Raw genomic sequence first — 14374 nt, forward strand, 5'->3', positions numbered from 1 at the left:
TCTTTGTTAACGCACCCCGCGTGGTGTTCAGGCTCAGGGTTGTTTTTCTGCGCTCTGAAGTCTTTCCCGCGCAACGATGCTTCAGAGGAGCCCTTTCCACGGATGAAAGCGCATTGGCCCACACTTCACTCAACATCGACGCAGATGCACTCGCAACATAGCTAGTCGCTTCGCGTAACCGACAAATATTTCTTGGCCGTTTGTATTATACAAACAGAAAACTGCATATAGTGTTTGACATTATCAGCGACTAGCATTACATCAAGATGTCCGAGGTAAGTTGTCATAGAGCCCCAACACTACTAGGCTTGACCTACCAGCTGTCTAATCAGAGCTGACTGAATGCAGTCGCCAGCCGGTACGTCGCCGGATCGCGACGGCATATATCCATCAAATGGCCAGACATACGACAAGTACCATTTCCAGGAAAAGAACGTTCACATGGATGACATTGAGTTGGACGATGAAGAGGAGGATGAGGACATAGATCAGCTCATCGAAGATCTAGAGTCACAAGATGGCGAAAACGCCGACTACGAAGAGGAAGAAGCGCAACAACCAGGCGGCGCACGCCTCATCCCAGAAGAACTTCTACAGACTGACACGCGCATTGGCTTGACGTCCGCAGAGGTACTCATACGGCGGAAGAAATTTGGCGAAAACAAAATGAAAGGTACTTATGCTTCTTTCTCACCATCAGCACTTGCTCACCATATGCAGAGGAGTCAACGAACAACTGGGTCAAATTTCTGATGTTCTTTGTCGGACCAATCCAATTTGTCATGGAAGCGGCTGCCATTCTCGCTGCAGGACTCCAGGACTGGGTCGACTTTGGTGTCATCTGCGGCTTGCTCCTCCTAAATGCGAGTGTAGGCTTCATCCAAGAGTACCAGGCTGGCTCCATCGTGGAAGAACTGAAGAAGACGCTGGCCCTCAAGGCTACTGTATTACGCGACGGCACTTTGATTGAGATCGAAGCATCTGACGTGGTGCCTGGCGACATTCTGCAAGTCGAGGAGGGCGTCATCGTTCCAGCTGATGGGCGCATCGTTACGGAGAATGCGTTCGTGCAGGTTGATCAATCTTCGATCACTGGAGAATCATTGGCTGTCGACAAGCACCGAGGAGATACGTGCTACGCATCTTCTGCAGTCAAGCGCGGCGAGGCTTTCGTTGTGATTACAGCTACCGGCGATTCGACGTTTGTTGGGCGTGCAGCATCGCTCGTTGCAAGCGCTTCCAGCGGGCCCGGTCACTTCACCCAGGTACTGCACGGCATTGGAACGATTCTGTTGGTTTTGGTCATCGTTTCATTGCTGGTTGTCTGGATAAGCTCTTTCTATCGATCAAACGACATCGTCACTATCCTCCGGTTCACACTCGCGATAACGATCGTCGGAGTGCCTGTCGGTCTTCCTGCTGTTGTAACGACGACTATGGCAGTCGGTGCGGCTTACCTAGCCAAGAAGCAAGCTATCGTGCAGAAGCTCTCGGCCATTGAATCGCTTGCTGGTGTCGAGATCTTGTGCTCTGACAAAACTGGAACGCTGACAAAGAACAAGCTTTCTCTAGCTGAACCATATACTGTACCAGGGGTTGATCCGGAAGACCTAATGCTTACTGCCTGCTTGGCCGCATCAAGGAAGAAGAAAGGCATCGATGCCATCGACAAGGCTTTCCTCAAGTCTCTACGCCACTATCCGCGCGCTAAATACGTGCTCAGCAAGTACAAAGCCATCCGTTTCCATCCATTCGACCCAGTATCCAAGAAAGTTCAGGCAGTCGTCGAGTCGCCCCAAGGTGAGCGCATAACATGCGTCAAGGGCGCTCCACTTTTCGTGCTTCGGACTGTTGAGGAAGACGGTGAACTTCCAGAGCATGTCGTAGACTCGTACAAGAACAAGGTCGCGGAGTTTGCTACGCGCGGCTTTCGCTCGCTTGGTGTTGCTCGCAAGCGCGAAGATGAGCGCTGGGAAATTTTGGGCATTATGCCATGCTCAGATCCTCCGCGTCACGACACGTATCGCACGATCAACGAAGCGAAGTCACTGGGTCTTTCCATCAAGATGCTGACTGGTGATGCCGTTGGCATCGCGCGAGAGACGTCGCGTCAGCTCGGCTTAGGTAAGGATATAACTATCTCGACGCGTAACACTTGGCTGACTCTAGACATAGGCACTAACATCTTTGATGCTGAGAAGCTCGGTCTGAGCGGTGGCGGCGAAATGCCTGGTTCGGAGTTCTATGACTTCGTTGAAGGTGCAGATGGCTTTGCAGAAGTGTTCCCACAGCACAAATACAACGTTGTAGAGATTCTGCAGCAGAGAGGATACCTTGTCGCGATGACTGGCGATGGCGTGAACGATGCGCCTTCGTTGAAGAAGGCAGATACTGGCATTGCCGTGCAAGGCGCTTCTGACGCCGCCTGCTCCGCTGCCGATATTGTGTTCCTGGCTCCTGGTCTCTCTGCGATCATCGACGCGCTGAAGACCTCGCGTCAAATCTTCCATCGCATGTATGCTTATGTCGTCTACCGCATCGCCTTGTCGCTGCACCTGGAAATATTCTTGGGTCTTTGGATCGCTATTCTCAACGAAAGCCTGAACCTACAGTTGGTAGTGTTCATCGCAATCTTTGCTGATATCGGTAAGCACCACTTCTGCATTCTTCATGCACGAGCTAATCGAACGTAGCGACGCTGGCTATCGCCTATGATAACGCGCCATACAGCCGGACTCCTGTCAAATGGAATCTCCCCAAACTCTGGGGAATGTCGATCCTCCTTGGCGTCATCCTCGCTGTAGGCACCTGGATCACGATGACAACGATGCTGCCTTACCTCACAGGCGAGCAACAGGGCGTCGAAGGTGGCATTGTCCAGAACCATGGCCAGCGTGACCCTATTCTATTCCTCGAGATCACACTGACTGAGAATTGGCTTATTTTCATCACCCGCGCCAACGGTCCATTCTGGTCATCCATCCCTTCATGGCAGCTAGCTGGCGCGATTCTGGTCGTCGACATTCTCGCCACATGCTTCACCATCTTTGGCTGGTTTGTGGGAGGGAGAACGAACATTGTTGCCGTGGTCCGTGTTTGGGCCTTTTCTTTCGGCATCTTCTGCATCATGGCGGGAGTGTATTATATCTTACAGGGTAGTCAAGGCTTTGATAATCTCATGCATGGAAAGCTTCTCAAGAGGAAACAGAAGCAGAGAAACCTTGAGGACTTCGGTAAGCACAATGGGATGTCTGCATTTGACAGTAGACAATTACTAACGCTATCTAGTGGTTTCGCTGCAACGCGTGTCGACACAGCACGAGAAGACGACGTACCATGAGAAGACGAAATAGAATTTCGGTCTTGACGGTGGGTTGCAACCACGTCAGCGATCCAGCGTCACGCTGTAATGCGGATGGTTTGATCTTCTTGGCATGGACGTAGGGGATAGTAGGAGGCGTTTGGTTGTACGGGCGGCAATATCGATATTCAGTCATCTTCAAAGTATACCATCTTGGGCGACTTGTATTCATATTTCATTAGGAAGGGAGCCGGAGAGCTGGAGGTTGTAGAACTTGGTATAAGCACAGTAGAGACGACGATGTTCGCAACATCTTGCGATGCATCATACTGCTGTAACGCAAGGCATTTCATTACTTCTCCAAAGTTCGTATCATACCCTTGAGTGCTTTCATCAGGCTAGCCAACAGTAGCTTGGGCGACCAGTCAAGACGGCGCGTCGGACATGCAGGAACACAATCCTAGAAGCAGGCAGCTCGGCGCATGTTAAACAGCTTAGTAATTTCTAAATAGCTGTCCTAGTACAGTAGCGACAAAGCTCTAAGTTTCGAAATGGTGCAATGAAATGTATTGTATCGGGTTTTGGGGCAGGCACTCGCGGTGACGTCGCTTGCCAGCATCACCCCACCTTCGGCATTGGGCCACGCGCGGCATCTTGGTAATCACGAAACACAGTAAGACATAACCGCCATCACACTCCTTCTCAGTTGATGCTCAATTACGTTCGAGGCATAAGTTGTCGCGCTAGATACCAGCTCAATTCCATCCAGCCTGCGCCTCACCACATCAGAACACCTTTGCTGCCACCAGTACGGGCATTCGCAACAATGGCTAACCTCAACGTCACCATCCCCAAGTTGAAGCTCAACGATGGTACTTCAATGCCAATGTTAGGCTACGGTACTGGTACTGCCTGGTTCAAGACTGGCGAGGAAAGCAAGATCGACCAGGCTATCATCGATTCTGTCAAGATTGCGACCAAGCTAGGATATACGCATCTTGATGGCGCCGAGGGTATGTTGATTGCCGTAGTCTGTGTAACGGGTATGTGAGAACTTCGCTGATTGTTAGTAGTCTACAAGACCGAGACTGAGTTAGGCACCGCGATCAAGGAGAGCGGTATTCCACGTGAGAAGCTGTATGTCACGACTAAAGTCAACAACGACAACATCAAGAACATTGCGGGAGCTATCAAGACGAGTCTGGAGAAGTTGCAACTGGACCATGTTGACCTGTATGTTTCTCAAATTCGCATCAACCATCTAAACCCTGACGAGCATAGGTACCTCATCCACCAGCCGTGGTTTGCAGGCTCAGACGAAGACCTCCAGAAAGCATGGGCCGACATGGAAGCCGTTCAAGCATCCGGTCTCGCAAAGTCCATCGGCGTCTCCAACTATCTCCCTAACCATCTCGCCGCCACCCTGAAGACCGCGAAAGTCAAGCCAGTATGCAACCAGATCGAGCTCCACCCCTACCTGCAAAGGCCAGAACTCCTCGAATTCCACAAGCAGAACAACATTGCCACAGTCGCCTATGCGCCTCTCACTCCTGCCACGAAAGCCAAGCCCGGTCCTCTAGATGACTACGTGGGGGCACTGACGAAGAAGTATGCTGTGGGCGAGAACGAGATCTACCTTAGGTGGTGCATGGACCAGGATATTGTGCCGATTACGACGAGTGGAAAGGAGCAGAGGCTGAGTGATTACTTGAGGGCGAACACGTTCAAGCTGACGCCTAAGGAGATCAAGGATATGAATGAGATTGGACAGAAGAAGCATTTCCGCGGATTCTGGGGACACATCTTCAAGGACGATGATCGGTCTTAGTGTAGCAGCTGTATGAAGCAACACGTGAGTCATGTCTAATGTAGCAGACCATGAGTATAGAATCATATATCCTTTGTCAACAAAAATTTATTGGGCTTGTTTGATGTTCTTCAATGATTGCCTCTGAAGTTCCGGCGTGGGTGAATACAACTGCTAGGGCTGGGGCGACCCCGTTAGCGCCAAGACAGGCTCTCAATCTTTCGGCGCGAGCTCAGCAACTTCCACCTCGACTCCGACCTGTCGCGCATCACCTTGCACCCACCCACATCGCGCGATCATATACACGGACCGGGCCGCGCGTATCATCAAACATCTCAAGTTCCAGTGTCGCGCCGCGCAATCACCGCCGCCATGTCAGGCGCAGTCGCAAAGGGCAAGAAGCAGGTGAACAAGAACGCCTATCGCCGGGCGAAGAAGAAGCAACAGCGCTCTGTAAGTAAACCACGCGCGTCGCAATACATTATACTGATAGCCATACAGGAGACACCGTCAGAGGCCGCTGACTCTGCGCGTGAGAGCGAATCTCCCGCACCCGAAAGCGACAGCAATAACGAAGCACAGGCGGTCAAGCCCGCGAACCTTCTCACCGTTGACGATATCGCGAACCAGTACGACCTCGACGACCCCGCGTTTGAGGAATACAAGAGCGTCTTCGAGAAGTTCAGAGAGCCGACCGAGGAGGAAGCGGCGACCAAGGACGAGGAGAAGCCAGAAATCTATCTCTCCGACGACGATATCCCCAGCGAGGACGAGAACGATGGCAAGCCCAAGCTCTCCAAGAAGCAGCGGAAGCAGATGAACAAGTTGTCGGTTGCGCAACTGAAGTCACTGGTCCCCCGGCCTGAGTTGGTTGAGTGGACGGATGTGTCATCTTCGAATCCACAGCTGCTCATCTCTATCAAGGGAGCGAAGAACGTCATTCCCGTTCCGACCCACTGGTCGCTCAAGCGCGAGTACCTTTCATCGAAACGCGGTATCGAGAAACCTCCGTTCGCCCTACCCAAGTTCATCCAGGAAACTGGTATCGCAGAGATGCGTGATGCAGTACTGGAAAAGCAAGCAGACATGACGATGAGGCAAAAGCAGCGAGAGCGCGTCCAAGGAAAGCTCGGCAAGCTCGACATCGACTATGCAAAACTATACGATGCCTTCTTCAGGCGACAGACGAAACCAGAGTTGACGCGGTACGGCGAGGTCTACTACGAGGGCAAGGAGTTCGAGACCAACCTCGTCAACCTCAAGCCCGGCGAGCTGAGCGAGGAACTCCGCGAGGCTCTCGGAATGATGCCAGGCCATCCACCCCCTTGGCTCATCAACATGCAGCGCTTCGGCCCTCCTCCATCCTACCCGAACATGCGCGTCCCTGGTGTAAACGCTCCGATTCCTCCCGGTTCCTCCTGGGGCTTCCAGCCCGGCCAGTGGGGTAAACCCCCGATCGACGACGCTGGCAAGCCACAATTTGGAGGCGATCTGTATGGAACAGCCATACTGGAAGAGCAACAACAGCCTACCCATGTCGGCGAGCCTGTAGAGCGTGGTATCTGGGGAGCACTACGAGCTGAGGGTGAGAGTGAAGACGAGGAGAGCGACGAAGAAGAGGAGGATGACGAAGATGACGAGGAGGAAGGCGACGAAGACGCGAGCGGCATCCAGACATCGATGACAACAGCATCTGCCATGCCATCAGAGATTGGAGGAGCAGAGAGCATCGGTGGAGAGTTCCAGCTCCGGAAGCAGCGGAAAGGAATCGAGACTGAAGAGCCGGGTGTACCACGCAGCGCCGGTACAGTGCTTCCCGAGAAGAACATCTCGGCAACTGGTTTCTTTGGCGGCGAGCACGCTTATGACCTAGATGCGGCTAGGCGCGATGCGCTTGGACACGCACAAAGGAAGCGCAAGGCTGGAGACATCGACGTGTCGGTTGATGTCGACCAGTTGGCAGATAGTGACAAGCTTGACAAGGACGCACTGAAGAAAGAGTATGAGTCAAGGCAAAGAGCCGAAGCGCAAGGCCAATGGCAGAGTATCGATCAAGATGATTTGGCGGACATGATCAACCAGGAGAGCAGGAAGCGCGCGAAGCGGGAGGACGAGCGAAAGACCAGGCGCTAGGTCTGTTGGTCAAGAGTCCGCAAAGGACATGTGTTTTGTACAAAAGATTACGGATTGCATTTTTCAAGAGCTCTGTCAGCGAGCCGGCGTCACGGATGTCAATGGTCAGTAGGGCTTCGGCACATTCAGCATTGGGATACGGCGTTACATGCGGCAGCCAAGGTTGACCGCAGTTGAACATAATCAAGATGAAGAATTTCTCACTTCCAAGGACAAGAATGACGGAAGAATTGTATGCTGACTATGGAGGGGTGGTATGTCTCGTGTCGACGAAAGGCTTGACGGATGCGACATGCAGGACAAAGGATGTGAAAGACAATAGCTGAAAACGTGAGTCAAGGGGTGGTGCCATCAGACTGGGACAACAGACGCGCAATGTCTTGGCTACTGAGGAGTAGATTGAGGCTTCCACTTGAAGGGCACGGAAAAGATGTAGCGATGTCAGGAGCGCATGGAGGAAGACACCAGATGCTGTCTGAGGTGCTACCTACGGAAATCTGGATCTACCACGCACACGCATACAGTACCCTCTCTCGGCTGCCCGATTGCACATCCGGCGACCAAGTTGAATGTGAATCAAACGGTTGGCTGTTTGCAATGTGACTGACCCACGGCCAGTGCTCGCACGCCTCCCCCGCACGTGACCTACGAACGCGTCCAGTCGCTGGAGGCTTGGCTCTGAACTTCTCTTTTTGCGACCCAACACACGACCAGCCACCACCGCCCAGCAAGCGCAGTCGTTAGCTATCAACCCGGACTAATCGCTACGACCACATCACTTAGTATTGTTTACCTGCGATAAGCACAGCACATCACCCTCGCCGCAGAAATGGACAGGGATCGTGAGCGAGATCGAGGAGACCGAAGGTTTGTCGACTCCAAACCAAGAGCCGCCTAGGCTCCGATGCGCAAACATGTTCCCAGGCATGCGGCATCTACTACGGGCGCATTTGCTAACACCGCCATAGAGACGACAGGTACTCCAACACATACCGTCCGCGTTCTCCTGGCCCTCGCCCACGCTCTCCACGCGGAGACAGCTACCGAGCCCGTTCACCTCCTCCCCGCCGCGCTTCGCCTCCTCCTCGTCGCGCCTCGCCCATTCGTCGCGGTATAGCTTCGGCAGATACATATGTTCCTGGTGGCCGTTCATCGCGTCCGCGCAGTCGATCGCCTGGTTTCCGGAGACGGTCCCGGAGCCCACGTCGCGACGACAACTGGAGGGCACGCCCTCGATCACCGCCTCGCCGAGCATTCTCGCCGCGACGAGAGGAGCCTAGACGTGATGACTACAGGGCAAGGTCACCGCTGCCGCGACGGGACCGCGATCAGTACGACTCGTATACTCGCTCCCCGCGACCACGCGAAAGGTCTCCACCACCAAGAGAGCGCGATGTCTCCCCTGCTAGGAGCCGGGGTATACGCTCGCCTGTTCGTCCGAGCCGGTACGAAGAGCCGCGCTCCCGGGTGAATAGGTATGCTTTCAGTCTCCCCTCGCGACGTGCCATTTGCTGACCTTATATGAAGCCCTCCCCGCAGATACTCTCCGGCCCGCGACACTCGTGATACGCGCGACTACCGACGCCGCTCACCCTCTCCAAGACGCGAGCGCCCCGACCCTTACACTGCGGATACATGGAGGAGTCGCAGGTCTCCTTCGCCAGCGCGGCCAGCATATGCTTCCAACGATGCGTCAGGTAGAGATTCTACAGCGACGTCCCGCCGCTCTTCCCCACCACCCATCCATCCTAGCCGGGCCGCCCTCGTAGAAGACCGACCAGTCAGAGAGCCCGCCTCAGCACCACGATCGCCTTTCCGTGAGCGCCTCCCCGATAGAGGACGAGACTACAGTCGCGAGCGAGAGCGGTCGCCTCCACGTAGACGCGACAGTCCTCCGACAGGACCGCGCGGAGATAGAGACTTCGCGCCTCCTACTGGGCCATCGTCGTCTTCGTACCGCAACGGCGACAGCAGCTTTGCCAGAGCCCCACCAACAGGACCTTCCAGCAGGAGCTATCCCTCCCCTGCGATATCCCCTCCAGTTGGACCTTCGAGCTTGACACCACAGGCTCCCTCCTTTCCCCGGGGCAATAACCCTGTTCTAGCAGCGCCGACACGACCGCGTGGTGGTGGCCGCGGTGGCTTTGGAGGATATGAAGGACGAGGAGACTTTTCGGGGCCTTCTTCCCGACGAGGATCTTGGGGCGCAGGACCACGAGGTGGAGGTTACTACGGTGGTGCGCCATCCGGTCCGCGTGGTTCCAGCAGCGGACCTAGCGGAGCAGCACCCTTTGCTCCCTCATTCCGCGGATCTAACAACTCTACTGCTACAACCTACCCCCGTACGATGCGCTTCCGAGATCATCTCTCCGACCTCCCCAAGGAGATCCCTGGTGGCCAAAGAGCACCCGAGTTGTACGACAAGAGCAAGATTCTGAAGCTTGAAGCCGAGGCGCAGAAGTTGAGAGAGATGATTGATAAGAAGGAAGATGCGAAGAGGCAGAAACTCAGGGAGTGGGACAGTCTTGAACGCGAGGCGGATACGGCTCAGCTGAGGGTTGACCTTGCAGAGGGTTCACTACGAAGCATAAACGGCGAGGCGGATGTCAGCGATGCCTTCTAGTACCGGCGTTCGCTGGGTGACGATCTTGCAGAACACGACTGGTGATTTATGGCTGGTGGCTCCTTGGCATGAGGTTTCTTGGAGACTTGAGATGATAGTTTCGATTTGGCTTGCATCTGAATCTTGGAAGATAGCTTTCTGGTGGCATAGCGGGCGTTGAATGGCATAGCATTGGTAGCAACCGAATCCTGATCACTAAATGCATGAACTTTGTCTGCCGATAACTTGTGCTTTACATGTGACGATTCAAAGCAGACTCTCAAGACACTTCTACAACAACAAAGGAAACTACCTTGAGATTTTCGTGATGCTCGTGTAAGCTGTAGGCGCCTTCTCTTTTCCGCTCGCGCGAGTCTCGGTGTCTGGATTGTTGGTCACTCACCCAGGGATGCTGGGACTACTGCGGATTACCGATTGGCCAGTATTAATTCTCACTTCTGACTCGCCGAACGCCAAATGTTTGCTGCAGCTGGTCGGTCGAACTAACCTACTCACCCGCCGCCTCAACCTTCGCCGACTGCTCTACTGTCGCACAAAATGGTGGGCAAGAAGGTACGAGGTCCCGCATGATTGTCGCGACCAGGGACTAATTTGCCTTTAGGAAGTCGCGAAGCCCGAAGCTGCCCCGCGCGGGGCCGCGAAGGCGAATGCTGCGACTGCTGCTCCCGCAGTAAAGAAAGCTGACGATGCTATGGACGTAGACACTGTCGGCGCAAACCCTCAGAATACAGCAGGCGACGACGCGACTGACCTCAATCCCAACGCTTCCACATCAGCAGAGGCGACACGAAAACGAAAAGCGCCGCTTACCCACGCCAAAGACGAGTTTGCCGCCCTCCTCGAGCCCTTCTACTACGGAAAGAGTCTGACCGATCCGATTAACACTGCGCGCGATAAGTGGAATCTTCTGCCGGCCTTCCTGAAGACCAAGGGACTGGTCAAGCAGCATGTCGACTCATACAACCACTTCGTCGATGTGGAACTCAAGAAAATCCTCAAGGCCAACCGTTTCGTCCGCAGCGATACCGACCCCAAGTTCCTCCTCGAGTACACCGACATCCGCGTTCTCTCCCCTAACCGACAGGAAGAAGATGACCTCGACCACCACCGCAGTACCATTACACCCAACGAGTGCCGATTGCGCGACATGACATACGCGGCGCCGATAGTAGTGGACATCATATATACCCGTGGGAACTCAAAGGTCAAGCGGACGGGTATCAAGATTGGACGCATGCCCATCATGCTGAAAAGCAACAAGTGCGTGCTTGCAGGAAAGAACGATCGCGAAATGGCAGTCATGGACGAGTGTCCGCTAGACCCAGGAGGCTACTTCATCACCCGAGGGCAAGAGAAGGTCATCCTGGTTCAAGAGCAGCTGAACAAGAATCGTGTCATTGTTGAGAGTGCCAAGGGCATCATGCAAGCCAGCGTTACGAGTTCTACGCACGAGAGACGAACCAAGACGTACGTCATTCAGAAGAAGGGCCTCATGTACCTTCGCCACAACACACTCTCCGAGGAGATTCCGATCGTGTTCGTAATGAAGGCACTGGGTGTACACTCCGACAAGGAGATCATACTCTTAATCGCCGGCGAGGATACCGCGTACCAGGACAACTTCGCTGCCAACTTCGAAGCGTGCGCAAAGGAAGGCATACACACCCAGGAGCGAGCGCTTGAGTATATCGGCCATCGCGTACGACTAGTGAAGAAGCCGCTCGGTACCTCGCGCAGCCGAAACTATCACTTGGAGGCTATCGAGTGTTTGTCCAACGTCGTCCTTCCCCACGTCCCAGTCGAAGGCACAAACTACCGACCAAAGGCACTGTACGTGGCTCTCATGGCACGTCGAGTTCTGATGGCTATGCAAGACCCGAAGCTTGTAGACGATCGCGACTATGTTGGAAATAAGCGTCTTGAGTTGTCCGGACAGATGTTGTCGCTTTTGTTCGAAGATCACTTCAAGCGCTTCAACCACGACTTCAAGTTGAGCATCGACAAAGTACTGAAGAAACCTGTCCGAGCGCAAGAATTTGACGCCTTCTCGCACTTCAGCGTACACAAGAACCATATCACCATGGGTGTCGAGCGCGCCATTGCGACTGGAAATTGGAGTTTGAAGCGTTTCAAGATGGAGAGGGCGGGTGTTACTCACGTTCTGAGCAGACTGAGTTACATTGCGGCGCTGGGTATGATGACGAGAATCAGTTCGCAGTTCGAAAAGACGCGTAAGGTCTCTGGTCCCCGTGCGCTACAACCCTCGCAATTTGGCATGCTGTGCACTTCCGATACACCTGAAGGTGAAGCTTGTGGTTTGGTCAAGAACTTGGCGCTCATGACGCATATCACAACCGAAGATGACGACGATCCAGTGCGTAAGATCGTGTTTATGCTGGGGGCCGAAGATATCTGTTTCCAGACCGGAGAGGAGATCCACGCAGACGGTGTATATAGTGTGTGTCTCAACGGTACACCTATTGCTGTCACCGACACACCTAAACGATTCCTCAACAGCTTCCGGAAACTCAGGAGAATGGGACGAATCTCCGAGTTCACTAGCATTCACATCGATCACGACCACTGCGAAGTTCACATCGCCACGGACGAAGGTCGAATCTGCCGGCCGATGATCATTGTCGAAAACCAACGGTCCAAGGTTACCTCGCGCTACCTCAAGGCGCTTCGCAAGGGTACCATGGAGTTTGAGGACTTCCTGACAAGAGGTCTGGTGGAGTATCTCGATACCAACGAAGAAAACGATACGAACATTGCTTTGAAGGAGAGCGAAATCAACCAATACACTACACATCTCGAAATCGAGCCCTTCACCATCCTGGGCGCCGTCGCTGGTCTCATCCCATACCCCCATCACAACCAATCGCCTCGTAACACTTATCAATGCGCTATGGGTAAGCAAGCTATTGGAGCGATCGCCTACAACCAGTTCAAGAGGATAGACACACTGCTATACCTCATGGTCTACCCACAGCAGCCCATGGTCAAGACCCGGACCATTGAACTCACTAAATATGACAAGCTGCCTGCTGGTCAAAACGCAACCGTCGCTGTCATGTCCTACTCCGGATACGATATTGAGGACGCGCTGATTCTCAACAAGGCCTCCTGCGATCGCGGCTTCGGTCGCTGTCAGGTTCTGAAGAAGCACGTCACACCACTGAAGACGTATGCTAACGGTACCTCCGACCGTATCAACGCCGGCGCTCTCGATGTGGATAATACCAGCCATCAAGCCATTGGACAAGACGGTATCGCACAAGTCGGAGCACGGATAGAGGCCGGCGACGCCTACCTCCTGAAATCCATCCCCCAAGATACCGCCGGCCCCGCTACCAACGTCTACAAAGACAAGCCCGACAAGTACAAGATGCCTGACTGCAGCTATATCGACAAAGCCTGCATCACCGAGAACGAAGCCGGTACAACCTTGATCAAGCTCCTCATGCGCCAAACACGACGTCCCGAACTCGGCGACAAGTTCTCCTCTCGCCACGGTCAGAAAGGAACAACAGGTCTCATCGTACAACAAGAAGACATGCCTTTCAACGACCAAGGCATCTGCCCCGACATCATCATGAACCCCCACGGATTCCCCTCGCGTATGACAGTCGGCAAGATGATGGAACTCCTCTCAGGCAAAGCCGGTGTTCTAAACGGCACACTAGAATACGGTACAGCATTCGGCGGCTCCACCGTCGAAGACATGTCGCAAATCCTCGTCGAAAAAGGCTTCTCCTACACAGGAAAAGACTACCTCACCAGCGGTATCACAGGAGAGGCCCATCAGTTCTACACATTCTTCGGCCCGATCTACTACCAGAAACTCAAGCATATGGTACAGGATAAGATGCATTCGCGTGCAAGGGGTCCGCGCGCTATCCTCACACGACAGCCTACTGAGGGTAGGGCGAGGGACGGTGGACTGCGTCTGGGTGAGATGGAACGTGATTGTCTGATTGCGTATGGTGCTAGTCAGTTGCTGCTTGAGCGGTTGATGATTAGTTCGGATGCCCATAATGTGGATGTTTGTGAGAAGTGTAAGTCTCCTCTCTCTCTTCCCTTCTTCCCTCGACTCTTCTTTGAGATCTTTACTAATGATGATGATAGGTGGTCAAATGGGATACAGTGGCTACTGCAAGCTCTGTGAGAGTGAGAAGGCAGTTCGCAAGATTACTATGCCGTATGCTGCCAAGCTTCTGATTCAGGAGCTGGGTAGTATGAATGTCAAGGTGACGATTGGGTTGGAAGATGAATTTCCAAGGGACGCTTAGGAGAGGAGTAAAAGTGGATGCATGATTGGCGCTGATTTGGACGATACTGGGTTTGGGTGCATAGCGTGGCGTTTGTCATGATGATTTTATCTACAGTGTACACAATTATGGAAATGTTTCAATTCACAAGATGGTCTACAGACTACATCAACATAAAACATGTAAAGTAGGTGACCTAACGTCGATGTAGGCTCCAGGCCTGTTCGGGTCTTTTCTTG

At 53.6% G+C, this 14374-nt stretch overlaps 5 protein-coding genes across 5 annotated transcripts; all 5 read left to right on the plus strand.

Annotated features, from left to right (window-relative positions):
* Positions 1–266: 266 nt before the first annotated feature.
* PMA1 (plasma membrane H+-ATPase) lies at positions 267–3353 on the plus strand (the record flags this gene model as incomplete). The annotated part of the gene is made up of 6 exons (XM_049385093.1): positions 267–275; positions 349–673; positions 721–2124; positions 2176–2646; positions 2694–3233; positions 3289–3353. The coding sequence occupies 6 exons, from the start codon at positions 267–269 to the stop codon at positions 3351–3353; spliced, it is 2814 nt and encodes a 937-aa protein (XP_049247116.1).
* A 774-nt stretch (positions 3354–4127) lies between these two features.
* J4E84_002469 (uncharacterized protein) lies at positions 4128–5129 on the plus strand (the record flags this gene model as incomplete). Its single annotated transcript, XM_049385094.1, has 3 exons — positions 4128–4314; positions 4375–4534; positions 4583–5129. The coding sequence occupies 3 exons, from the start codon at positions 4128–4130 to the stop codon at positions 5127–5129; spliced, it is 894 nt and encodes a 297-aa protein (XP_049247117.1).
* Positions 5130–5480: 351 nt separating this feature from the next.
* On the plus strand, positions 5481–7241 carry J4E84_002470 (uncharacterized protein; the record flags this gene model as incomplete). The annotated part of the gene is made up of 2 exons (XM_049385095.1): positions 5481–5561; positions 5610–7241. The coding sequence occupies 2 exons, from the start codon at positions 5481–5483 to the stop codon at positions 7239–7241; spliced, it is 1713 nt and encodes a 570-aa protein (XP_049247118.1).
* A 1688-nt stretch (positions 7242–8929) lies between these two features.
* On the plus strand, positions 8930–9864 carry J4E84_002471 (uncharacterized protein; the record flags this gene model as incomplete). Its single annotated transcript, XM_049385096.1, has 2 exons — positions 8930–8933; positions 8954–9864. The coding sequence occupies 2 exons, from the start codon at positions 8930–8932 to the stop codon at positions 9862–9864; spliced, it is 915 nt and encodes a 304-aa protein (XP_049247119.1).
* Positions 9865–10401: 537 nt separating this feature from the next.
* On the plus strand, positions 10402–14156 carry RPC2 (DNA-directed RNA polymerase III subunit; the record flags this gene model as incomplete). Its single annotated transcript, XM_049385097.1, has 3 exons — positions 10402–10416; positions 10466–13922; positions 13993–14156. 3 exons carry the CDS (start codon positions 10402–10404, stop codon positions 14154–14156), a joined length of 3636 nt encoding a protein of 1211 aa, XP_049247120.1.
* Between the last annotated feature and the right edge of the window lie 218 nt (positions 14157–14374).

The sequence above is a fragment of the Alternaria hordeiaustralica genome (assembly GCF_023758085.1).
Source record: "Alternaria hordeiaustralica strain BMP 2776 chromosome Unknown scaffold_3, whole genome shotgun sequence".
Classification (NCBI taxonomy): domain Eukaryota; kingdom Fungi; phylum Ascomycota; class Dothideomycetes; order Pleosporales; family Pleosporaceae; genus Alternaria; species Alternaria hordeiaustralica.